The sequence below is a fragment of the Cynara cardunculus genome (assembly GCF_001531365.2).
Source record: "Cynara cardunculus var. scolymus isolate 2C chromosome LG 16, CcrdV1, whole genome shotgun sequence".
In the NCBI taxonomy this organism is placed as follows: domain Eukaryota; kingdom Viridiplantae; phylum Streptophyta; class Magnoliopsida; order Asterales; family Asteraceae; genus Cynara; species Cynara cardunculus.
The window spans coordinates 21,176,767-21,204,515 of NC_037543.1; the positions used below are offsets into that span (position 1 = coordinate 21,176,767).

At 32.1% G+C, this 27,749-nt stretch overlaps 2 protein-coding genes and 1 non-coding gene across 7 annotated transcripts; 1 reads left to right on the plus strand and 2 right to left on the minus strand.

Moving 5' to 3' along the window:
• The first annotated feature begins 2,499 nt into the window (after positions 1-2,499).
• Positions 2,500-2,583, plus strand: TRNAY-GUA. The gene is given in 2 exon segments: positions 2,500-2,536; positions 2,548-2,583. It is a non-coding gene; the product is annotated as a tRNA-Tyr (tRNA).
• A 572-nt stretch (positions 2,584-3,155) lies between these two features.
• LOC112529113 (ubiquitin-conjugating enzyme E2-23 kDa) lies at positions 3,156-5,904 on the minus strand. Its single transcript, XM_025140186.1, has 6 exons — positions 5,861-5,904; positions 5,641-5,720; positions 4,005-4,119; positions 3,869-3,921; positions 3,531-3,659; positions 3,156-3,289 (listed from the first exon to the last, which is right to left on the minus strand). Exons 1-6 carry the CDS (start codon positions 5,902-5,904, stop codon positions 3,156-3,158), a joined length of 555 nt encoding a protein of 184 aa, XP_024995954.1.
• Positions 5,905-13,291: 7,387 nt separating this feature from the next.
• On the minus strand, positions 13,292-20,481 carry LOC112529712 (AT-rich interactive domain-containing protein 1-like). Of its 5 annotated transcripts, none has more exons than XM_025141081.1 (4): positions 20,323-20,344; positions 19,910-19,920; positions 19,040-19,784; positions 13,292-14,214 (listed from the first exon to the last, which is right to left on the minus strand). In XM_025141081.1, exons 3-4 carry the CDS (start codon positions 19,733-19,735, stop codon positions 13,399-13,401), a joined length of 1,512 nt encoding a protein of 503 aa, XP_024996849.1. In that variant the 5' UTR covers positions 19,736-19,784; positions 19,910-19,920; positions 20,323-20,344; the 3' UTR covers positions 13,292-13,398. The 5 variants fall into 5 exon arrangements, with proteins under 5 accessions (XP_024996849.1, XP_024996848.1, XP_024996847.1 ...); XM_025141080.1 differs by lacking the exon at positions 20,323-20,344 and adding an exon at positions 20,043-20,078 and having other exon boundaries at positions 19,910-19,948; XM_025141079.1 differs by having other exon boundaries at positions 19,040-19,920; positions 20,323-20,481.
• Between the last annotated feature and the right edge of the window lie 7,268 nt (positions 20,482-27,749).

Genomic DNA, 27,749 nt, shown 5'->3' on the forward strand with positions numbered 1-27,749 from the left:
GCGATAGATAAAAATGGGATTGGGAATTAGGGGCGATAAAATGGGCGATTTCATTGATTAGGATTAGGGTTGCGATAGATAAAAATGGGATTGGGTTGCGATAGATGGATTGGGAATCAGGGCGATAAGGATTGAGTTTAGGAAGGGGGGAGATAAAAATGGGATCGGGAATCAGGGCAATAAAATGGGATTGAGTTTAGGAAGGGGGTGGTTGCGGTTAGGATGGTATGCTTTGGTAGATTGTACTTAAAGCAATAGAAGTTGTTTTTAAGAGTTTAAGAGATTAAGAGTTTAAGAGTTTGAGCCAAATGCATTATAAGATAGTATAGATTAAGTCACTATCAAGCAGTCATATACAACTAACCGAATAAGTTGTGAATCTCATTAAACTCATTAAGTTATTAACAAAAAAAAAAAAAACTGTACTTATTTTTGATTAATTTTATTCATATTTTTATACAATATTTTTCATGGTGTCTTTTTCACTATTTTTTGCATTCACATAATGAATTTAAGACAAATATCACGTGATATCGTTGAAAGTAAATTCAACTGTGAAATCACGTGTGATATTTGTTAATTATGAGTCATCATTAAGCCATCAAATGGAGGATTGACCTCCGTTTGCTTAATCATTGGCAAGATCCACGCGTCACGTGAGATTTATTGTATTTACCAAATTGTGGGCATCTATCCATATGATTAATCTTAACCCTAGCCCTTCCACTTCGGGTGGGATATACTGTATTTACCATATTGGGGACATCTGCCAATCAGTCTCATCTTACCCCTCTGACCCCACATTCGAGTGAGATATATTGGGTTTGTTTGGTTTGGTTTACAACATTTTAGATAAATCAAGCATTATGTTTTGGCTTATAATCTTATTGACCTGACGTTTTGTGCATTGGTGGTTGTACGTTTTGCATTGTAAAGAGTATTGTGAACGATATGCCAAGCCCTAGATGTAGATGACACTGAAGAAGAGAAATCGACCGATAAGGAAGTGAATGAATATGCGAGCAACTCGGGAGATGAAGCAACGGGTTCGGGCCAGGTCGAAACCTAGCAGTACATACATCGTAGCTGCTAAATCTTGTACATCATGCTTTGATTGTTGTACAAATCCTGTGAGGAATTTTCATCATACGTAATAGTTAGTCACAAGCGGACGAATCCGAAGCAATATACATCTTATGATGCTTAAGGTACAAGTTATTATTGCATTGTTGCTTCAAAAAATACAATTTTACGAGTTCAAGTAGAGTTTGCGTTTTCTTCTTCTTTCTGATTGATGCCATTAAAAATAAGTAAATAACGTTACTTATATTATAAAATATCTGATAAAAATTCTTAGAAATAACTCGTTAAATAGTATTTATGAATAATTAATATAAATATCTTAAAATTTAAGGCTATAAGTTGTATATATTACGTGCAACATATTAAAACTATTTGAATTTCATAAAACTAATTTATAACAGATAAATACATTCAAATAATCTATACTATATTATAATTTTTTTGGCAAAAATCTAGAAAACAGTTTGCTAAGCACTAAGTACAGTTATTGATGTAAATATTTAAAATTCAAGGTTACAAATTGTTATAGCTTACATATATTTTTAGAGCTATTTAAACCAGGGGTGTAAAAAACAACCGAAACCGAATATCTGGTTAATGTTCCGTTGACTGAACCATATTTTGCTCAAATTTCATTATACAGACGAACAATGAAACCAATTTCACTATTGATGTATTCTCATCATTAATTAGACTGATATGAAACATGTTTCAGATTACGTCAATCTATTTCATTAACCAGTCCAGTACCAAATAATATATTTTGCCATGTTGTATGTAAAAAAATATTTTTTAGGAACAAGATATGTCAAATATATTAATGAAAGAAAAGTCAATAAAACAATTATTTGTTTTCCTAATATAATATGACTGAAAGTTAAAATGGTTTGTCAATTTTGCTCTTTCTTGATTAAATATTAAACCTTTTATTCTATTTTTTACTTTTCTAACATAACACAATTTTAATCATGACCATTGATCAAGAAAATGGATGAATGAGATTGGTTTGTAGGGTTTGCACAAAATAGGTGGTTTGCATTTGATCGTTCCCCTCTCTCTCTCTCTCTCTCTCTCTCTCTCTATATATATATATATATATATAGATGCATACATACATACATACATACATACATACATACATACATATATATATATATATATATATATATATAGGGTTGGGTTCACATGAGACCAACTTGTTTTCATGAGGCCCGTGAGATCACTTTTTTACACTTGAAACTTCACAACATGTTGTGAAGAAAAAGAAAAAGCCGAAACTTCACAACAAAAACACTATAAATGTTACTTTTATAATATTTATAGACAGTATAATTAATATGACTTTCACAATATGTAGATAAAAAAGTAATCTCAAATATGGATGTTATTAAAGGAATACGAAGGAAGTATCACAAACCGACCTTAGCTCAGTTGGTAGAGCGGAGGACTGTAGTTGTTGCTGAAATCCTTAGGTCGCTGGTTCGAATCCGGCAGGTCGGAATTTTTGCCATTCAAATTTTAATAAATTGACTAAACTAACTTTTACGTCCCTGTGTTTCTTAAAATTTAAGACTTTAGTCCTTACACTTTCGAAATTATGGTTTTTGTCCCCATAGTTTCTTATTAATGTTCGTTTTAGTCCCTGATGCTAATTCCATCAGTAATTTCGTCCCTGTGTTTCTTCAAATTTACGACTTTAGTCCCTACACTTTCGAAATTATGGTTTTTGTCCCTATAGTTTGCTATTAATGTCTGTTTTAGTCCCTGATGCTAATTCCATCAGTTATTTACCGTTAACTAATTATATTAGTTAACGATTCGAAATTTACGTAATCGATGATGACATCAATCAGAAAAGAAGCACAAACTCTATTTTGAATCTCTAAAATTGTATTTTCCGAAGCAACAATGCAACAATGACTTGTACCTTATGCATCATAAGATGCACATTGCTTCGGATTTGTCCACTTATCTCTAACTTCTATGTACGATGAAAATTCCCGACAGGCTTTATCCAAAATTGAAGGCAGAATGTACAAGATTTAGCAGCTACCAATGTATGTACCGGCTACCTAGGTTTCGGCCGGGCCCGAACCCGATGCCTCATCACCCGAGTTGCTTGCATCTTCGCTCGCTTCCTTATCGGTCGACTTCTCTTCTTCAGCATCAGCCACGTCTTCAGGCTTCGCATATCGTTCACAATACTCTTTACAATGCAAAAGGTACAGCCACCAATGCATAAAAAGGTCTGTGTCAATAAGACTAAAAGCCAAGACACTATGCCTGATTTATTTAAAGGTGGCACTAATTTAACTATTTAAAGTTAAAACACAAAAGCATAAATTACGGAAGATCAACCAAACCAAGCAGAGACAGTATATTCCACCCAGACTGACAGACTTTTCAGATAAGACCCCCACCTTCCAAAAAAGGAAAGCGTCAAGTACCTTTCACTCGTGCTTCATAAGTTGCCCTGTCGCTTATCATAAGAGCTGCAGCCTCATCATTCATTGGATCAGCAGGATTCGGGTCCGTCAGCAATTGTGGAAGAAATAATTCGAACACATTCAATAAATCTATTCACATAAAAATAGCAACATTTAACGAGCCGAATGGTTTCTAGAAGATCTCTTTTCATGTTTTACCAAACCCTGAAAATCCCATTTTAAATCTTGCGGGGGTAAATCAAGATCACCACTTTTTCTAAACGATGATAATGGGCAAATAAGTAATCGTGATCAAATACTTTCTAAAAATGGAAATTTTGCATTTTTAAGTATTTTACCGAACATTGGGCTCCAAGCCTGATTGATCACATCTAAGCAAACCGCACCAGTGCTGAAACACGTTAATATACAAGCAAAATGTTAGATTTTCTAATCCCGGAATGGATTTTGTTTTACACGTTTATAAATACTTACAGTTCGTCAATATTCGGATGGTAAATTTTGTTTACAAAGCCAATAGATGGTGACTTGTAAGGGTAATCCTCTGGAAGCTCAACTCTTATCTTCCACACACCTCCTTGGTAAACAGCTTGCAAATTCATATAAAGTTCAAGAAAAATAAGATCAAATCAAACAAACTCAGTATATCTCATTCACAGGTAGGAACTGGGAATTGGGATGTCAGCAGACATGTCCTTTACCGTAAAAAGTAGAGCTGTTGTTTCAGTGAAAACCCTCGGCTTGTGAAAGTGTGTGAAAAAAGTACAATTTGCCCAAAAAAAGAAAAAGACCCACGAAAAATAAGATCAAATCAAACAAGTCAAGCATATTCCATACAGAGGTGGGGTCCACCGGTAGGAACTGGGATGTATACAGACATATCATTTTGCCGCGAAGAATAGAGTTGTTGTTTCAGTCAAAACTCCGGCTTGTAAAAGTGTGTGAATAAAAGTACAATTTGCCCAAAAAAAGAGCCAAGAAAAATATGATCAAACCAAACAAGTGCAGTATATTTCATTCACAGGTGGGGTCCATTGGTGGGATTGGGATGTATGCAGACATGACATTTTGCCGCCAAGAATAGTTGTAGTGTCGGTCAAAACCCCTGGATTGTGAAAATGTATGAAAAAGGTAACTTTTCCATATATTTATTCCATGATTCAAGTCATTTGGAAACACCAAAATCCTCTGTTTGACTTCTACAGTCAAATGGATCATCTTCAAAATCCAAAATCATTTGATTTTATGTATTTTTTGAAGATAAAGAACAAACATATATCTGATATTTCTTAAATCTTTTGACATAAAACCAATCATTTTGCTATAAACCTAAACAGATTAACATGTATTTAAGATGTTTTAAATGTTTGGTTGACCAAGAAAAGTCAAGCCATCAATGATTTCACAACCGGTATACCAAAAAATGCACCAAGATCCAAATCAGAAACATACATTCCCTTTTCTCTATCGCATTCCGATCATAAAAGGAAAATCATAATCGAAATCAAGAAAAATAAATACGAAAAGAAACAAAAACATCATGCTTTGGATGTGATGAATTATAACCCAATTCCCAGATGCTTAATTCCAAATTAAATCATTTTAAACCTTAAAAACACCCTTTCGAATCAACGATACACATTTTGACTTTTGAAGTCAAATTAGTCATCTTCAAAATCAAAAGTTCAACATGATCTTGAATGTAAACTGAAGATTAAAACAACAAAATTATCAATAATACTCAAAGATTTAACCAAGTAGCATCAATTTATATGTATCTGAACAAATCCATGTATATTTAGATGAAAATAAATTGTTCCATTTGACAATAAAAAAGTCAAAATCATCATCAATTTCAGAATGATCACAAAAAGTCAAAATCATCACCAATTTCAGAACACAAGTAGTGATGAAAAGAATGGTAGAACAGAATCAATAAAATGCGAATATCCAAATTGGAACACACAAACCCCCTCTTTTCCCAAATCATAAAAGGAGAAATTAAACACACAAAATCTAGCATTAAATCAATAATCTAACATAAAATCGATTTGAATGCAAACAGAAAAACAGAAAATCGATTTGGGGTTTCAAACTCTTTAGAACTTACTATCAGCAGGTCCATTGAAATGCACAACGAAGTTTTGCATTTCGTCATTGTTCAACTCCACTTTGTAATCCTTCATCATCCTAAAAAACACAAAATCAAAACGTAGAAATAACATCTGAATCAAACAGAAAAAAGAAATCGAACAAAATCAAACGAAAAACAGGGGAAATAAATCAATAACTTGAGAGTTGATTCGAGGAGATGAAATTAGAGAGCTAACAGTTTCATCAAATCTGTATCTCTGCGTTTGTTTGCAGAAGACATGGTTTTCTTTGCTAATTTTCAGCAAATTTCTCTGGGGTTTTGTTCTTCGTCTGCAATGGGTTCTTTCGAGGGAAAGATTCAAGACTCAAAAGACTTATAAAGGCGAAGGAGTTAAAAAGGGGGGAAAGAGAAACGATTATATATATATATATATTTTTTTTTTTTTTTCCACGGGGGTTTTTATATATTTCCTCCCTTATTTTTACATAATTCTATTTTGTTTTTGTGTTGTTTGTTTATCTTTTAATAGTTTCATTAAGAAACGGTGTATGAATCGTTAAGAGGTGAATCTTGTTTGGAAAAAAATCTTTCTCTTAATGTTCTAAAACCGACTGAATGAATTTGTATCTTAGGCCTCTCTTAACCATTCGGCGACCTAGTTTCATTCTGAACAATTACCAAATAACGATATTACATTTTGTACAATTTCACAAGAGCCTCTTGATTATTATGACCAATTAATCATCATGCACCATACCATTTAACAACTGTTAAAGAGCCCTTTAGACTAGATGTCTATATTTATAGTTTAGTTTATCTTAATATAAATATGAAAGTAAATATTTATTATTAAGAGTAAAATTGTCATTTAGTTAATTAAAAAGTGTAATAATTACATATTTCAAAACTATATATCATTTTTATTGTGGACGTTTATTTTGAAACAAAAGATTAATTTAAAATACTAAAAATGTAAAAAAAAAATGATTCGATATATTTGGGCAAACATTAGATTACTGGTAACCCAATCAACCCTATACAGAACCAACATCCAAGAACACCAATGTTATAAGGCATTTTTGACTCATTCAGCGGCTGAAACTAACGAGTGGTCAGGGATCAACTCAAGATCTGTCTTCTATTTGGTCAAAGTCATCCCACTTTTTTGTCAACCGAAAGTTAATTTGATTTGATATATAAAGTAACTTTACGAACCAGTTCAAATAGTATATAAAAGGGTTTATTTCTTTAATTTTGATTCGATAGGGATAAATGGGAGTTTCAAATGTCTGTATAAAAACCAATATCTGATATTTATAACGGAAAACATATAATAATTAATCTTTTAATAAAATATTTAAATAAATGGAGTATACTTATTATTATTTAGTGATAAAAAAACACATTTTAAATAATCGGTTACATATTAGTTGTAACAAACTTTCCATTTCATAAATATGTCTCATTTTATACAACAATTTTAGAGTAAATTACGTTTTTGGTTCCCTCGTATTTTTGAAATTATGGTTTTAGCTCTTGTAATTTGCATTTTATTGTTCTTTTCATCGAGGGGGGAGGGGATAGAAACAAGAGTAAATTGTATAAAAAAGCAACGTACTTTGACTTGATTTTTTATTTTGGGCAATGTATTTTCAAAACGTTCATTTTGGTACCTAAGATGTAAAGTTTTAAACATTTAAGTATTCGGGTAACCGGTTGAAGCATTAACCAGTTACCATGCTGATGTGGCGAGTGATTTGGTATCCGGTTAATGCTTTAACAAATAATATTGAGTTGGATACCACATCACTCGCCACATCAACATGATTATCGATTAATGCTTCAACCGGTTACCCGGATACTTAAATGTTTAAAATTTTATATATTTGGTACCAAAAATGAAAGTTCTGAAAGTATATTATCCAAAATAGGAATGAAGTTAAAGTATATTATATTTTCATGCAATTTGCTCTAAAAACAACAATGAACTATAAATTACAGGGACGAAAATCATAATTTTAAAATTATAAGAATGAAAATGCTATTTCCAAGAAACCACAAATATTTAACAACCCATTTTTTCACAAATATTTCTCTATTTTGATTATTTAATAAGCAGTTTTCAAAACACATGTACAAACTGTTTTCCTGTTAAAGGACCATTTTTGCTATTAAATAATGTAATAAAAATAATATATTTTTCTAAATATTTAAAAGTAATTATTAGAACTTTTAGTTATAAATATCAGATATTTATAAATAATAATAAACAAAATTCATTTTTTTTATTAACCTGGATATCCAACCCGCTATGCGAGCGACTAATCCCGGACGACTACAAGTGAATGTTTATTCCTTCTTGGATTTAAACCTGGGACCTCTAGGTACTTTTGACCTTTGGAGTCAAGCTCAAACCAATCAGGCACCACCCTTGTGGTTACAAAATTCATTTTTCCTTGTTGAAGGCCGTTAGCTTTAAGGACCAAATCCATAACAAACTGTATAAATGGAGGTTTCTTTTATAACAAACCGAAGGGAAATACAGGGGACGGGAGTAGTCAGAAGGATCTCTCTCTCTCTCTCTCTCTCTCCAGTTTTTCTCGACTCCTGAAAACCACGAGCACCACCCCCTCGCAAGTTCACCCTACTTCGACGAGAGAGCTTCGATAGACCATTCTTTCCCCCTCTGTTTGCACTCACACTCTCTTTGTAATTTACTCCAAAATTAATTATTAGGTCATAAAATAAAATTATGTGCAACGGTTGTTTACCAAAACACTTGTCTGGTAAGTGCTTACCGGTTAGAGTTTACATTCTCATTTACCTTATCGAGTAAGATTATAGTTAATCAAAACAACTTCATATACAACAATTTATCCGGTACGCACTAACCGAGTAAGAGTCACCATCCTTACTTACCGAGTAAGAGTCACCATCCTTACTTACCGAATAAAATTCTTGGTTCTTACCATCACTTTATCGGATAAAATTATGGGTCTTTATCATGTAGATCCGATAAAGTGGTCTTTATCATGTAGATCTGATAAAGTAAGTGACCTGATAAGCACTTACAGGATAAATGTTTGGTAAATAGCCCTTGATTTACAAATTTCTACTTTAAGCTTTCATGTTGGTTACAAAGAAAGTAATTGAATTCTAAACTTCAAAATCATTAGCAGGGTTTGAAAACCAGGGGACTTTTTTTTTTCAAACAAAATTCAAGGGCCGATAGGCCACCGGTCATCTTCTCCTGCCATATCATACTTTCGGCCACCAAACATTCCAAACCCTAATCCCCAAAACTTAACCTAAAATCAACCCAAACTCAAAACCCTAATGACCTAAACTCAGCCAAATCAACCCCAATCGATCTGTTTGTTGGTCGACGAAACATAGAAGAAAATCTGGACTACGAGATGAGATTCAAGATCTGGACCATCAAGGGGCGGCGATGTACGATAGGGTACGACGAAGCAGATTAGGGAGTCGGTGGTGCGATTCGGGTTTGAAGATCTGGACCATCGGCGTAGAAGGCGGTTGTTCAGCGGTGGTGGTGATGTGTTTTCGGCCAAGATATTACGGGAGTTGGGGGTGGGGTGGGGAAGAAGACGATGGGAGGGGTGCGGCCGGTGATTCACCGAGAAAAGGAAGGAGGGTTGGGAAAACAGGTTCACCGGAAAAAAAGGAGGGAGAAGCCGAGAAGGAGCGGAGGTTTCGCCGGAAAATGGGGGAAGGTAGTATTCTCTAGGGCTAGATAGGTCATAGGGCCACCGAGGGAAAATAGATTGTTATGAGTAGAATATGTGCATTATATACACTTGAGTAAATTACGTTTTTGTCCCTGTTGTTTTTTAAATATTACGACTCTCGTCCTTGTAGTTTTGAAATTACGTTTCTCAGTTCGTAATTATTATGTTTGTTCATTATGCTAACTCTTACCTGTAAGTATTTTGAGTATAAGTGACGAAAACATTAAATAATTGTAAAACCAGAAGAAGTAAAATGGCAATAAAGTGCAAATTATAATAACAAAACAACATTATAAACTATCGTGATGAAAATCGTAAATGTTAAAAACACAGACGAAAATAACAGTTTTCATCAAACTGAGAAAAAGTAAGCTGGAGACGGGTAGGTTAGGGCAAAAAGGAATGGATTCTAAAATCCCATGTATATGGGAAGGATTCTTAAATCCATTGTTCATGGGATTTCAAAGGAAGCGACGGATTTCAATTTCTCACAATCCAGCAAACCAAACACTGGATTGGAATGAATTTCAAATCCAAATCCCCCCAATTCCATTCCAATCCCGCAAACCAAACGCACCCTAAATGAATTTGATTTTGAAGGAATGGAATGAAATTTGACCATGCCTTGTGATTGCGTTTGGTTGCATGGAATTGGAATGAATTTGGATTAGGAAAGCAAATTGTCGGAAAGAAATTTGTCGAAAAGGAATTGAAATCCAAGGGTATTGTCGTGGAATGTAAAATCTGTGAGTAAAAGAATTTATTGGAATTGAAATGATTCCATCATTTATATTCTATGAACCAAACATTGTATTTGGAATTTGGTCAAAGGATTTGACAATTCCAATTTCTTTCAATCTCATCCAAATCCATGAACCAAACAGCCCCTAAGGGTCCTCGTCATGAATTTTAGGTAATGTTTAGTTTGCAGAAATGAAATGGATTTGAGGGATTTGGATTTCAAATCCATTACAATCTCGTGTTTGGTTTGTTGGATTGTTCGAATTTAAAATCCTATAATCATAGAATTTTGAAATCCTTAGGTGATGCTTGAGATTTCATGGGATTGTATGCAACATGGTTCTAAAAAATGTTTGTTTTGTATTGATTAATAAAAATGTAATTTACCTATTTTTATAATTTTTTATAAATTATTTATAAACAATAGAATCAAATTTCATTCCAAATCCTACAAACCAAACACACCAATGATTTTAAATCCATTCCAATTCAAATCCCTCAAAAACTAAACCACAAAGGTAGTGCATGACTGGTTTGAGCTTGACTCCAAAGGTCAAAAGTGACAGGAGGTCCTAGATTCAAATCCAAGAACAAATAAAAATCTCCTTGTGGCTACGAAGGTTCAAATGCGGTGACTTCGGGCTATCTGCAAAGCAGGTGGTCGCTCTGGGATTAGTCGGCTCGCATAGCGGATTGGATATCTAAGTTAATTAAAAAAAATCCATCAAAAACTATCATGCAAACCAAACGGACCATAGGATTCCAGATAACATGTATTTTTAAGTTGTTTTAGTTACGATCTTTAATATTCACTATATAAAAAATACAAAAACCAAATAAGTCAGTATTATAGTACCCGACTTCTAATATCGTGTACCAACCAAGTTTGCATACTTAATGTTGGCTGGTTTGGTACAAAAAATTTACCTCTAAATTTTAGGTATATAAATTTAAATGAGATTTTAATTAAATCCATGAACTTCTCATGAGTAGGGGTGCTCACGGCCCGGGTTGATCGGTTTGGAGCCGTTTTAACAACCAAACTCAATGTTGGCGGTTTGAAAATTTTCAACCCAACCCAACCCAAACAAAAGTTCAACCCGATCAACCCGAACCAACCCAACCCAACCCAACCCGTTCGGGTTGATCGGGTTGTGTTTAAACAATGTAAAATCACCTAAAAATAAAGAAAACTTTCCTTTGAAATACGACCGACCATTCAAGATAATATGCAAGTTCATCAAATATTTAGDTATWAYAATAAAAATGTTTAAACCAAATGATAATACATCAATCAACAACAATAGTTTTAGACGTTTCCAACCCCGATGCTTTCGCTTTCTTGACATTGAGGTTAGTCATATCATGATTGTCATCTACAATTCAAAGCTAAAGTTAAGGTCGGGTTCATCGGGTTGGTCAGGTTTTTTTGGGCCTGACCCGATTCCAACCCAATAAGGTCGGGTTGGCTAATTTTTTTATCGATCATGCATCGGGTTACCTCGGATTGAGTTTTTTTTTTTTAATTCGGGTTGGTTTTTTTTTTTTTTGAAAAATTCAGGTTGGGTTGGTCGGGTTCATCGGGTTTTTGAGCACCCCTACTCATGAGTATAAAATATTTTTTCTTTAATAGGTTAGAAAGTCATGAATTTAATTGAAAACTCGGTTAAAATCATATCGCTAAACGACCCTGACACGATATGAACGAGTAATGTCATATGCTACCCCTAAAGACTCTGAGCCCGCACCACGAAAGATCGAGCATAAGGACCGGACGACCAAGCTCAAACGAGTTTTTCAGGTCATGGAACATCCAACAAATTGTTTGAGCCACTTGTATGAGTTGTGATGTATGCAGATTTGTCTTTCGTTACAAATGGAATATCAGTTGTTTCCGTGAAAACCCTAACTTGCACAAAAGTAGGAACGAGAAAGTAAGAAAAACATAGGTAAAGATGCACCGAGTAAATGTAAAGATTGGTTACTAGAATTTTCGCACATTTAGAAGTAGATAAACCAATCTAAGTGCCCGTTTACTAAACGCTTATCCAGTAAGTGCTTTACCAAGTAATTTTTGATACTGGATGAACATGACAAGAGTCAAAAATCTTATCTAATAAGAGCAATGATAAAGATGGAAAGTCTTACTCGATACTCGGTAAGTGAGGGTGACGACTCTTACTTGAGTAAGTGCTTACCGGATAAATTGTTACATACAATACCATTTCGATATACTACAATCTTACCCGATAAAGTAAATCATATTGTTGACTCCTAAAGGTAAGCGCTTATCAGGTAAGTACTTAGGTAAATGACCCATAAATGAAACAAACTCAGTATATCCCACTTGAAAATAAAGTCCAGATGAAATAGGATCCACACAGATTTGTCCTCCACAACCAAATGGTAGATTGATTGTCTCCATGAAAACCCCAGCTTATGCAAAAGTACGAACAAAAAACCAAACAAACCCAATATATCATCTTACAGATATAATGTCCTAAGATGTACACAGATTTGTCTCTGCCCAAAAACCATTTCTGTAAAGAACTTCAACTTGCAAACCAAATACATAAAACAACACAAGAGACTATTTCCATAAATACCCTCAGCTTGCAAACCAAAAAAAAACATAAAAATGAGCACAAAAGCAATAAAACCAAACTACGTTTGGGGTTGTTTGACAGTTGCCGAATGGTTTAGTATAAAATAATTAAATGGTTAAAATGATTAACAGACTCTCATGATATACTGCAAAATGAAATATAATTGTTTGGTAATCCTTTGCAATGAAATTAAGACGGTGAATGGTTAAGAAGACCCAAAATACAAAATCATTCAAAGGGTTTTAAAACCAATAAGAGATAAACTTTTTTTTGCCAAACAAGATTCACCTCTTAACATTAAGAGACTCTCTCTTAATGGAACTATTAAGAAGTAAACAAACAACCCCTTAGTATATCCCACACAGACTTCACCTCTACCCAGATCAGTAAAAGATATTATTTCCGAAAATACCCTCAGCTTGGAAAGAAAAAGCATAAAAACAAGAACACAAGCAATATGGTGTAGATATCAAACTAGAAACAGCAAAACCACCATACCTCTTTCCATGTACATTCATATCCATAAAAACTTCAAAACATTTTGGACCCTACTATTCTTTTTTTTTAAACTGAGTTCCGTTTGTTTTCGGTCGACCCTCGAGCCAAAATCTCTTAACAAAAACGCGCAAAATTCAAGAAAAACGAACCAACTTACATGAAAAACGAACCAACTTACATCATCTGGCGTTTCGTTGCACCTTCTTCGGGGAGCATAAGATGGATCCTGTAGCATTATTGTTGCTTGCTTCATTTCCGACCTTCTCGAGCTCATCATCATCGCTATCGATATTGTTCGGATCTGACCGGTTCTGGTGGGCCCTACGTCTAAGAAGGTATACGTTGAAATAGTAACTAACCATAACCGCCATAGTTTTGTTCTTGAAATGGCTCGAAAGTTCATCCCAAAAGCTTGTACCCGAAGAAGCAGGGGTCGACTTTATAATATCCTCAAACTTCTTTTCTTCAGATGGAGCCCATTTGAGTGCAACATTCTCACCCATATCGTCGAACTTCCATTTCGCGAATGCGGACCCCAGTTCCAGTTTCGCCCTGTTACGTTTCTCGGAAACGTGAAACCGTATGCATTCTAACGAACCCGAAAACTGGCAGCCGCAAGAATCTTGCCGTCCCTTTCCGACACGTTCTAGCTCGATCAGACTGCTTCTTGTTTCGGTTTTTTCAAGTGGCCAAACTGGCGTGCCGAGCCACTTGGTGTCGGGTTCGTAAGTCTGTTCGGTCCACTCGGGTACTTTTGCTTGAAAACATCGGCCCAATGGGGTTCGTTTTCGCTTAAAGTTGCAACCCCAAAAATAATCTTCATCTTCTCGGTCACTTGGGCTGTTGGATGACGATTCTGAGCAATCTTGAGGCTGCGGTTTTCTTGAAGGGACGGTCGATTGAGTTTCTCTAGCAGAAATTAGCCTTTGGCTGCATCTTGATGTCGATTTCTCCCTTTGATCATCATACATTGCAGGAACCATCCTAAGATTCTTCTGCAAAAGAGAAAGAGGCTTGCTGCTCATAAAGTTCGGAAGGGCATTTTGGTAATTTCATTATTAGGCAAATATCTAATATGACCATACCAAACCAAACAAACCTAGAATATCCCAATTAAAAGTAGGGTCTTTGGAGAGGGGGGTGTATGCAGACGTGAATTCTACCCCAAAGAGCAAAGCAGATTTCTTGTGAAGACCCCGGCTTGCAAAAAAGTGCAAGGGATTTTGGAATTTTTGTAGCTAAGGGTCTTTTTGTTAGCAGCTTAACGAGCTTGATAAGACTCACAACTTATTCGGTCTGCTATACATGACTGTTTGGTAGTGGTTTAATGATGTAGAAAGTGGCTTATTCAGTAAGCTTTTAGGAGAGAATTTTATGCAGAAACCCAAGTTTTTCTACAAACTTGCCCCTCCCAAGTAAAAATCTATGAAAAACCCTCTCAAACAAAAACTTTCCAAATCCATACAGATTAATCCACACAAACAACTTTATCCATACAAGACTTAACAAAAAACCAACCAACAATCCCTAAGGGTCTTTTTGTTAGCAGCTTAATAAATTAAGCTTAATGAGACTCGCAGCTTATTCGATCAACTATACATGACTGTTTAGTAGTGGCTTAATGAAATAGAAAGTGGCTTATTCAGTAAGCTTCTAAGAGGAGCTTTATGCAGAAAGCCAAACTTTTTTCAAACCTGTCCCTCCCAATTAAAAAGCACGCTCGTTTCATCCATGAAAAAACTTTTCCAAACAAAAATCTTCTCAATCCATACAGACAGATTAATCCAAATAGACATATTTATCCATACAAGACTTTAAGGTAAAACCATCCAAACAGCTCCTAAGTTGAGCTCACTCAAACCATCAAAAGCATAAAATGAAATTTATTTAGAGGAAGACCATTAGATAATAGATATATAAACTAGAAGAATTTATTCATTATTTGTTTTATATCATATTAAAAGCTAAAAATAATAACAGAAAATCCCACTATAAAATCCAATCTTTTTAACAAAAACTGCCTTTACAACCTTTATATATTTTTACTATATTATAAAACATTTACTTCGGGGCTATTTGATAGTTACTAAATGGTTTGATGCAGAATGATTAAGAGGCTCTCATAATATAGTGCAAAATGAAATATAATTATTTGGTAATTATTTACAACGAAATTAGGACGCTGAATGGTTAAATGAGACCCATGATACAAAATCATTCAGAGGATTTTAAAACTATTAAGAAGCAGCCTTTTTTTTGTCAAACAAAATTCACCTCCTAACGATTCAAAGTCTGTCTCTTAATAGAACTATTAAGAGGTAAACAAACAACCCCTTCATGTTCTTAAAATTTCTTATAACAAAAATCTCATTTACACCATCTATATCTTCATGAAATTATATTACTACATACATAAAACTCTTTAAAAGTACATATTTAAACTCCATAAAACTAAATAACCAACTAATAAACACGTTCAAATACAGAATATGCATTGAGGCATACTACTTCGACAGATTACTTTATCATTAAAGCTAAAATAAATTGCATCTTTATTTTTAAATCTAAAATATTGAGGGGTTGTTGCTGAATGGTTTGGTGCAGAATGATTAAGAGGCTCTCATGATATAGTGCAAAATGAAATATAATTATTTGGTAATTATTTACAACGAAATTAGGATACTGAATGGTTAAGAGAGGCCCATGATACAAAATTATTCAAAGGGTTTTAGAACCATGAAGAGGCAAGTTTTTTTTTTGCCAAACAAGATTCACCTCTTAACGATTCAGAGGCTACCTCTTAATGGAACTATAAGAGGTAAACAAACAACCACTGAAACTATAATAAGATTTTGAACTAAACATATTACACCAAAAAACTAAAATTTGACGCCCATATTGATAGATTTTTTCGGATTCTTTCACATGATCTTCAAACTAGCAGGACATGTTTAACCACCATTTGTAATTTCTATTTTTCAAACATAAATTTCAGATTTTCTTTTTTATGAGAAAAGGCATTAATTTTCGATTTTCGGTTAACGATAGAAATTTACATCATGCTCCATCAAACAAGTACACAACTAATATACATGCATACATACAGACATGATACATACATATATAAACACACAAATGTATCAGACATGATACATACATACATGCATACATATACTTTGTGAGAAAAGAAATTAAATCATACATATACAAACATATCATGCATGTTCAATCAATAATTAGAGCTTCAAAATAATTGAGGATGCACAAGAGCATTTATACATGCATGTATAATTGTGTGTGTGTATATATATACAAGTCAAACCAAGTGAATAAAAGGAATAAAAGGGAAGTTCTATTATAATTCATACATGAATAGATATAAAAAAACATGCTTAAAGCTCAAGCCTTTGTCATGCTTTTACATTTGCTTATTTACCATACTCATCCAAACTATCAAGAAAAATAATAACCTTCTTGCATTCTCACAACCATAAAAGACAAATTTTCACCCTCATATTTTCACCTAGAGGTGGGGTCCGGGGGTTATGATATATGCAGATCTGACTTTTACCCCAAAGAGTAGAGCAGTTGTAACTAATAATCACCAACCTATTTCATTTTACCATTATCTTAGTTCAAATGATAAAAATAATACTTAAAATCATAAGAAACCACATGAGTTATTGAAGACTAGAATGATACTTGCGCAATGCAACGAGATACATTTTTCTTTTAATGTTTTGTTTTATTTTTTGTCTCTATTAATGTAATATGGTTTATGTGGCTTTGAGAAAAATAATGTTTTTACTTTTGAATAAAAATAAATTTTGAAAAAATATATCGATATTAATATCAAATTAACTATTTAAAAGTTCTCATTTTTTTGTACAATTTCTTTAATTCAATTTTCTATTATAATTTAATTTAGTTCAAATAGTGAAGTAATTTATTTTTGGCTTAACAATCAAATTTTTATAAAGATAATGATTATGTTAGAACTCAATGATTATCCTAATTATATTTTAGATTTTCTATACATAAAATGGATGTTTATCTTGTATTTGATTATGTTTATCTGTAGTAAGTTGTACTTACGCAAAATTACTTGTAATCTTGAATTTTAAGTAATATGCATCAATAAATAGTACTTCATACATAAAAAATGGTTTTTAAGAGTTTTTGTCAAATGCTTTATTATATAGTATAGATATGGATATTAACATTTAGCATAACAAATGCAAACTTTTCAGGTAGAGTTCAAAAAGGCATATGTGGACTACATAATCTCAATCACCAAAAACCCTTAATTATGAAATGAAGAAAATCATTACTCCCCTTATTATTAAGAGTAAAATTGGTATTTAGTTAACTAAAAAGTGTAATAATTACACATTCCAACACTGTATGTCTTTTTCATTGTGGACATTTATTTTAGAACATGGTTAGAAGAACTACAGTGTTCCACTTTGTCTCTTGTCGCACGAGGATTGCAACAATTGTACTGGTGTTCAAATACTAGTGAATGTCTAACAATATAATAGGGACCTTGTGGACCAAAACCAATACACTTAACAATTTGTAAGTGGTGAGAATGGTAATTAAACTTCAAATTATGCGGAAACTAAAAGTGAAGCACTTAAAAGTTGGTACCAACACTTGAAAGTAGCGCCTTTCACGGGTAGGATGCATGCAGAGCTTACCTCAACCACTAGAATTGAGAGGCTGTTTCGTGAAGACTCAAGGCTTGTGCACGAAAAAAAAGGTGCATGCAAGCAGACAATAAGATAGATAATATAGCATGAAAACAAGAAATATAGCATTTAAATTTTGGTACCAAACCAAACCAAATGAAACCAGTATATCCCACTTGAAAGTAGTGTCTATGAGGGGTAGGATGTAGGTTGACCTCACCTAAACCAATAGAATCGAGAGGTTGTTTATGTGAAGACCCTAGGCTTGTGCACGAAACGTGCGTTTAGTATCCAGACAAGATAGAATAGAATAGAACAGGGCATAACAGCTGTTCAGCAATTGATAAGACAATACTGGACAGAACATGACAGATAAAATGACCAATTTACCCCCAATTAGTTGTTTATATTTTTTGATTAATCATGTAATTATTAAATTATAATTAATAAATATTTTTTATGACAAAATATATCATTAAAAGTTTCCGTCCAGACAATTAAATTGACATCAAAATGAAAAGTTTATGTAGTTTCCAATTTTTAATTATACCTTTTCTGTATTATGTTTTTTACTATTAATATTTAATAAATTACATAAATTAATCAAAATCTAGAAACCATATAAAAAATAATATTTTTAGGACAGTAAACCGAAAGTTTAAAGAGCATCAAATACGATAAATATAATTTAAAGAATGAATAAAATGTAAAGAGGAAGGCGTATTTGATGTTTTAAAAGAGAATTAGGTTTTGTTTTAAGGTTATATTGGTAAAACGTAAGTATGTTCAAGCTTGTTCCATGGGGTGGGGGTGGAACACGCCTGTTCCACTTTGTTCTCTGTTCCACATAAAAGTCTTGTCAAACATGAAACAATGATCCTTGTTCTGTTATGTCCGGTGTACCCAATGCACCCGAAACAAAGGTGTGTGCAAGCAGACAATAAGATAAGAAAAGTAATATAACAGGTGAACAAGAAATATAACATACAAAATAACACTAAAATGCTGGTAAAATGCCTAATGTGGTTGCACATGTATGAACATAAACAAGATTGTGGCAATGTAGACTAAAGTTTCAGTAATTCAAATAACAAAATTCATATGTAAGGAATTGAGTAATTGAAAGTACCTGCCAAATGATTATTTTCTTCGAATCAACATTACTCTTCAAAAGCATTGCTTCTCGAGCCGATAAAACCTGCTTCCATACATGCTCACCTCCATAAACCTTCCATTTAGACCTTTCCGGCATAGACCCAATTGCAGGATCACATGGATCTTTCGATACCCTTTTCACCCAATCCAACAATGGCAAATACCGCTCTCTTTTCCTCTTTCGACTTGACTCATTTTCTTCTTCGTTAGTCCCCACAACCGACTCAATAACCACACTATCTCTTCCACTACTATCACTCTTCTTCGCACCTTCACTACAATCCTTACCTCCAACAAACCCAACACAACTCTGCAAATCTTTAACATCCAATCCTCTTTCCACACAAGTACCCACAAATTCCTTATAATCTTTCATCTCAACATCCAAAAAGAGCTTTGTGGAACGACTAGAATCAAGCATCAAATCATTGAAACATGATGACCCATTTCCTGAATTATTATCTTCAACATTTTTAGCAAACCATTCATCCAATAAATCAAGATACTTCACATAAACAACCTTCAAACTTGCAGAAGCATTCGAATCACACCCGATATCCTCAGCAACCAAATCCCAATAACCATTTCTAGAAACACTTTCATACCCACCTTTTTCTCTCACTGATAAGTAAAGTCTCAGCAAATCAATAGGTTTACCATCACCAAGCATTGGAGGCAAAGGCCTAAAACAACCACTATCACAGATCTCCTTCAAAAACCTAGAAACAATTTGATTGAACAATTTCGTAAGCTTACCATCAATATCTTCACATTTTAACGAAAACCCATTTTTGAGAACTTCTTCTATGATTCTAAAACAATCTAATGCAGACCCATCTGTTACCTTTAACCATCCTGCCATTATGCAAGATTTTTTCAAACCCTAAACAGAGCATATAAATAGATCATATAAAAAATCAAACGGAATTACATCAAATTACACAAAATTAAACCACAAAACAGAAAAAGGGAGTTACCCAGATGAGTTCATTTACGAATCTAAGGGTTTTATTTCTTGTTTTTCAGGGCGGGAAGATGGGATTGATTGATCTAGGGCTCGAAGACGAAAGGTTGAGAGTTGAAATTTTTTGAAGATCCTTTTGAACTCCCCGCCCTTTCTCTCTCTCCCGAAACTCAAAAGGGTAGAGAGAGAGGAGGGTGGAAGAGACATTTCAAGTGTTTTTGAACAGAGAGATAACAATTTAAAGAAAAAATCCCAAAGATTTGTGACGAATTTTCAAAGAGAAGAAAGAATACCAGTTTTTTTGTGGTGCGTAGGGGCCTCGTCTTTCGGTGTTTCCTTCTCTTTAGCCCCTTTGGGTTTCGTTTATTGAAAAGGGGGAGGCTTTTAAGAGGGGTGAAGATTGAGAAAGAGAAGGGGTGAAGAGATGTGAAAAAAGCCTAGGGTTTTTAATTTCAAGAATTGGGCAAAGAGAGAATGTTTATTTATATAGTGGGGATGATGAATCTAAACCATCTTCTTGTTGACTAATATAAGGGTATTTTGGTAAATTCACATGTTCTTTTTTTTTTTGTTGCAAAACTTGGTTGGCAAATGCAAAAGGGTTGTAGAACACCCATAAATCTCTTTAGAAAGATTCATGGTTTTTGATTTGTTAAATGGTATTATTTGGATTTGGATATTAGTATTGAGTATTGGATTTGATTTATGAAGTTATGATTGTGTTTATAAGACGGTGAATTGATATCGTTTCTTATTTTGGTCAAAAATCTCGAATTAAAATAAGGTGTAGATTTGTTTTTTGGATCTTTTTGTTTGACATGAAATGGGTTTTTAAAAAACTAAAAATACAGGTATATGGTTCAACCAGTTTTTTGGTTTGGATATCAGATTACCAAAAAGGCTATGATAACCTTTTGTTGTGGTGTTGGTTATGGTTTTGATGGTTTGGTTGTTCTTGCCATGGTGAGGATGGTGGTGGTGCTATGGCGGTCGTGGTCGGATGGTTATGGTGGTGGTGGTTGTGATGAAAAGGTTAACAAGAAATAAGGTGTGCTCATTTGGGTTAAGAGATGTGATGGTGATGGTGGTGAAAAAGTTAATGGTGGAATATCGTGGTGGTGGTGGTTGTAGTGGTGGCAGCAACGGTGGTGGTTGTGTATATTGATGGTATTTTACTTTTATATAAATCAACGATGATATTATAATATTTAAATAATATTTTAATTTAAAGCTAAAGATGTTGTCACTCTTTTCAAAAATCATAATTGGTCTATACTATATTATAAATTATTTGACAAAAACTAATAAAAATTATTTTTTATGCATTAAATACTGTTTATTGATGTATATTACTTAAAATTCAAGATTACAAATGATTTTGCGTAWGTACAACTTATTAAAGCTTTATTTTTGAATTCGTGTAACTAATTACAGATAAATATAATCAAATACAAGATAAACATTCATTTTGAATATAGAAAATCTAAAATATAATTACAATAATCACTGAGTTCTAATAAAATGTTTAATTATTATCTTTATAGAAAGTTATATTAATAAACAAAAAATAAATTACTTTGTTATTAAATCTATATTAAATTATAATAAAAAATTGAGTTAACGAAATTACACGGAAAACGAGAAATTTTAAATAATTAATTTAATAGTAATATCAATATATTTTTTTAAATTTATATTTCATTAAAAAATAAAAATATTATCGTTTTCTAAAAATCACATAAAACTGTATTATATTCGACAGAGAAAATGAATAAAATGAAACATTCAAATCGAGATATAGCTCGTTGCATTATACGAGTACCCTTCTAGTCTATGCTATAATATAAAGCATTTGACAAAAACTCTTTAAAATCATTTTTTATGCATTAAATACTGTTTATTGATGCATATTACTTAAAATTCAATATTACAAGTAAAATGTGCGTAAGTACAATTTATTAAAGTTTTATTTTTGAAAATTCATGTAACTAACTGCAGATAAAATCTCATTTTAGATATAAAAAATTAAAATGTAATTAGGATAATCATTGAGTTTTAATAAAATACTTAATTGTCATTTTTATAAAAAAATTATATTTTAACCAAAGATAAATTACTTTATTATAAAATATAAATTAAAATATAATAAAAAATTGAATTAAAAAAATTACACGAAAAACGAGAAATTTTAAATAATTAATTTAATATTAATATTATACCTTTTTTTTGAATTTATATTTCATTGAAAAATAGAAATATTACCCTTTTTCTAAAAACACATAAAATCATATTATATCGACGGAGAAAATGAATAAAATGAAACATTCAAATCGAGATATATCTCGTTGTATTGCGTGTCTGCATGAGTACCCTTCTAGTAATAAATAACTGATGCTTCTTTAATTTCTAAGAGCATATCTATCGGGTATGCTGTATTTTCTCTCTTTATATAAATATGAAGATTTCTTTATTTCTTTCTCTTTTTCTCTATTTTAAAAGAGAGTTTATCACATTTGTTGGAGCAATTTTTTCCTAAATATCCAAAATTTATAAAATAACATAGCTGTTGAAGATGCTCTTGTTTTTTCAAATAGAGAAACAAACCTCAAAATCTTTAAAAAAAAGTTCAATTCCGACAGTATTTTTATTTTAGTTATTTAAACAATTATCTATACTATATTATAAAACATTTGACAAAAACTCTTAAAAATCATTTTTTATACGTGAAGTACTATATATTGATGTAAATTACTTAAAATTCAAAATTACAAGTACAATTTATTAAAGCTTCATGTTTGAATTCGTGTAACTAACTGCAGATAAACATAATCAAATAGAGGATAAACATTTCTTTTAAAATCTAAAATATAATTAGAATAATTATCGAGTTCTAACAAAATAATTAATTATTATCTTTATAAAATATTATATTATTAAACCAAATATAAATTAATTCGTTATTGAATAAATCATGATAAAAAAATTTGAATTAAAAATTAACAAAAAATGATGAATTTTTAATAGTTAATTTCATACTAATATCGATATATTTTTGTCAAATTTTTATGATATTTTAAAATTTATATTTTATTAAAAAAATAAAAATATCATCGTTTTTTCAAAATCATATAAGACCGTATTATAACATCGACTGAGATAAAGAATAAAATGAAATATTAAAATCAAGATTTATCTTATTATATATGTGAGTACCCTTCTAATAATAATATTAAAATATTCGATTTATTTCATTTCCAACAACTTTTAGAAAATAAAAAAACATACAATTAATGGTACTTTTTTTGGTTGGGAATTGAATAAATAAATTGTAAAAAAACAATTAATAACATATTTTGTACTCGAAAACAACGTAGATTTCTTCAAATTAGAAGGATTTTTTGTTCTCTCTTCATTTTTCTATTTTAAAGAATGATTTGTGGATTCCATTGGAGCAATTTTAATCGAAAAAGACTCTTCAAAATAATTGTATGAAAATAACATACTTTAACTTGATTTATATTTTAGTTAACGTATTTTCAAAACTTTTATTTTGGTACATAAAATGTAAAGTTTTAAACATGTAAGTACTCGGGTAACCGGTTGAAGCATTAACCAGTTATCATATTGACGTGGCGAGTGATGTGGTATTCAACTTAGTATTAATCTTTTTTTAATCTAAAATTGGTTTTCAACCGGTTACCCGATTAGTTAAATGTTTAAAACTTTATATCTTAGATGCCAAAATGAAAATTTTAAAAATATGTTACCCAAAATAGGAATTAGGTTAAAATACGTTACTTTTTCATTTAATTTACTTTTTATTTATTTAAGAATTCTTCTAGATATGCTTTTATTAAGTCAAATTTTGCATATTGAAAATCAGTCTAAACTAAACCAAATATTTAATAAATCTCACATAAATATGGACTGTTCAATATTGAACAAATAAGATGAAACTCACGTATACAATTAAACCAGTTTGGCAGATTTTACCGAATACTAAAAAGGTCGATGGCGACTTTTTTGTGATGATTGTCGTTGTGGTCATGACCGTAATGATGATGGCGTTGCAAATGGTTAACAACGAATAAATGATGACGGGTTTTAAAAGACAGTCAACAATAAAAGATGATGCCGATGGTGGTAAATACGTTAATTAAGAAAATACGGTGGTGTCAGGGGTCGACATAATGAGGAAGGATGGTGACAGTGGTGGTCGTAGCGGTGGCATTGATGATGTAATCTTAGTCGTTGATGTTGGGAGGTCTAGACTTTTTGGGTAGGGGTCAAATGAAAATATATTTTTTTTTATAATTTTATTTTGTATAAAAATATATTTTATTTTGACCTCCAAAAAGAATTTGGTTTGATCATACAAATTTATTAATTGTTATGCATAATTATTGATTTTTTAATCAATTTTTAATTGTTAATTGTTTTATTATTTCATTAGAAAAATGAAATTATTTTTACATAGAAACAATCAACATCTAGAACTGATGGTAGGTATGGTAACGACGTGGGGATGGATGCGGATTTTGTAATCCCCGACCCCGGTTTTCGTAACGACCTCAGGCTCCAGTCCCCGGCGGGTGCGGAGATTAACATTCAGTCTCCGGTCAAACTTTGGTCAAACCCCATGAAGAATGTCTGTTAGTTTGAGTCTACCGGGAATCTCCGACCCCAATCCTGGTTTGAGTAACAGCCCCCACCCCCGGCCCTGGTTTGAATCTACTGGGGATCCCGGGACCCGTTTTAGCGATAAATCACCATCCCCGTTCAAGGTCGGGCCAAATCACCATCCTTAACTGATAGCCGTAAACTTATGTTAATGAATTATCGTAATATTTCTCACTCCAATTTCTACTACTTCGGTTAGAACCCATACCTTATCGAGCATATTATCTCATTTTAAAATTTGATTATTTTACAACAGGAAATGCTATAAAAACTGATATTGATTAATTTTTCTTGGATATATACCTAGAAAAAAACCGATATCAGTTAATTTGGACCCAAAACCAGAATTTATGGGTCCGTCACTGTTTACAGACAAATTAACATAACATTTTAATATTAAAATCATCCTTTTTCAAAAACAACAATTGCCACACATAATGCTTTAGTTAGGGGTCGTTTACCATACATTTACCCGGTAAGTGCTTACAGGTAAAATTTAACATTATTAATTACTTACCGGATAAGATTTTAGTTCATCAAAACGGCATTGTATGCAACAATTCACCCGGTAAGCGCTTACCATGGTAAGAGTCGATCGTCCTCGCTTACTGGGTAAGACTCATGGCCCTTGTCTCGCTCTTACCGGGTAAGATTCTTAGTCCTTACCATATCCATCCGGTAAAGTAATGTGACTTGGTAAGCGCTTAACCGAATAAGTGTTTTGTAAACGGCCCCTTAGTTGTCTCTGGTTTTGGTTCATTTGGCTTCTTATTTATAACTATTTTTGTCTCTGGTTTTTAGAATCTATTTTTTTAGTCACTGTATTTTTTATTTCGTTTTGCTTTTCAGACTAAACAAAGTTAGAAACTCCCGTTGTTAAGGGTAATATGGTATTTTTAGTTTGTTTTTTTCTCTTATTTTTAATACATATTTATATCACTGAACAACTTTATTAAGGGGTGTTTGGGATTTGCTTGTTTAAAGTGCTTATTAACTTATTCCAGTGTGTTACCGGTAATAAATAGTTTTTAGTATTTGGATGAAAAAAATTATTTATACTGTAAAATCGGTTTGACACCGGTAATAAAGAGTTTTTGATAAGGAACTATTTTCTAAGTTATTCACTTATTTTCGGTACCGTACCGCTAATAAGGAGTTTTTTTAGCGTTTGGATGCAGAAGAAAGAAATATTTATCAGCTTATTACATTTTGGTACTGGCATAAGCTAATCCAAACACTTTATAAAACTCCGGTTTGATACTACATAAGTTGATAAACACTTTTACAAAAAAAAAAAAACATAACTTGTTTTAAATAAGCAATTTCAAACACCCTTAAAGCTTAGTAATATGTACTAAGGGTGCGTTTGATACACTAGACAAGACATCACATAACATAACATGTATCTCTGTTTCACGTTTGGCATGACTTTTATGTGGAACAGACAAGAAAAAAAGTGGAACATGCTTGTTCCACCCCTTCTTCATAGAACAAGGTGGAACAGACTTATATCTTACCAACATAACATTGAAAATCTCTTTTAAAACATCAAACATGTCTCTCTTTTACATTTTATTCATTTTTAAAATTTTATTTATTGTATTTTGTGTTTCTTAAACTTTCATTTTACTGTCCTCAAAATATTATGTTTATACATTTTTTTTATATTTTTATTAATTTACGTAATTTGTTATGTATTAATAATAAAAAAACAATGTAGAAAAGAGATAAAAATAAAAATGGAAACTATATAAGCCTTTTATTTTGGTGTCATTTTAATTGTTTTGACAAAAAAATTTATAATGATATATTTTGTTATAAAAGTAATTATTTTATTATAATGTAATAAATTACATAAATTGATCAAAATATATAAAGAACTCATTAGAGGTAAATTGATCATTTTACTTGTTTTATTTTATCCAGTTTTGCCTTACAAAACGCTGAATAGTTGTTCTGTCATGTCATGTTCTATCATTCTCTGTTCTGTCATATCTTGTTTAAACACTAAACGTACCATAAAAAAAAAAAAAGTAAACCAAAGAGGAGTGGGTGGAGTAGATTATGGTTTATTTTTGTCTTTCATAAAAATTTAATAATTTACACTAAAGTTTTAATATAAGAATGGTGATTTGTCCTGACTCGGTGGGGAACCCAGCTCACCTGATCCGAACGGGGACGAAGATTCATCACTAAAACGGGTCTCAGGGCCGGGGATCCCCCGGTAGACTCAAACTAAAGCATATTTTAAATGAGATTTGATTGGAATTTGACCGAGGATCGATCTGAGATTTGAGCGGGGACGGGATGTTATACCCGTAAGGTCGTACCCATCGGGGACCGGGGCCGGGGATTACAAAACCCACCCCATCACCGCCCCGTTGCCATGCCTATTTTAATAACGTGTACAATGATATAAATATGTAGTTTATAGAATAATTCAAGTTGTTAAATAAAATAATTTATTATAGTTTATCTATACTATCTTATTAAGCAAATGTAGTAAAAGTCTTAAAGTTTTAAATTATTAAATGACCAAGATACCCTTTATACTACTTTTTCACCTTCTCATCTCCTCACATACACTCACCCTCTCACAACCGATTTTTTTAAATTAATTTACTTTACGTCATTTACTTTTAAATATTTCATTTTAAACTTTTATCAAATTAACATACATAATCGTATATCAATTAAAACATGTTTAAAAAATGCATTTTTATTTTAACAAGTTACACCATTATAATCGTCTCGTTAATAYCTTCGAAATAAGTCCAATATTGAATAKTTTTTGACTTAATTATATTATTATATATATATTGTGAAAAAATATTTTTAATATTTACAATTTATACTTTTATATTTATATATATATATATATATATATATACTATATATATACTATATATTTTGGGGTTAGGCTGCCCAAATTGCACTGTATAATATGTTCTGAATTAATATGTTCTTGGGTTTTTTTGAAATATATATATACATGTATTAATTCAACCTTAATCTGAGTTTCTAGACAAGAAAGAGGGTA

Bases quoted from the DNA above. Each gene is read 5' to 3' on its own strand.
- LOC112529113 (XM_025140186.1), bottom strand. From the start codon at position 5,904: ATGTCTTCTGCAAACAAACGCAGAGATACAGATTTGATGAAACT. The intron at 5,721-5,860 runs GTTAGCTCTCTA...TGTGTTTTTTAG, and splicing joins GATACAGATTTGATGAAACT to GATGATGAAGGATTACAAAG. The intron at 3,922-4,004 runs GTAAGTATTTAT...AACGTGTTTCAG, and splicing joins CATCCGAATATTGACGAACT to CACTGGTGCGGTTTGCTTAG.
- LOC112529712 (XM_025141077.1), bottom strand. From the start codon at position 19,927: ATGGCAGGATGGTTAAAGGTAACAGATGGGTCTGCATTAGATTGTTTT. The intron at 14,215-19,039 runs GTACTTTCAATT...TCTCTTTTGCAG, and splicing joins AGAAAATAATCATTTGGCAG to AAGAATCTTAGGATGGTTCC.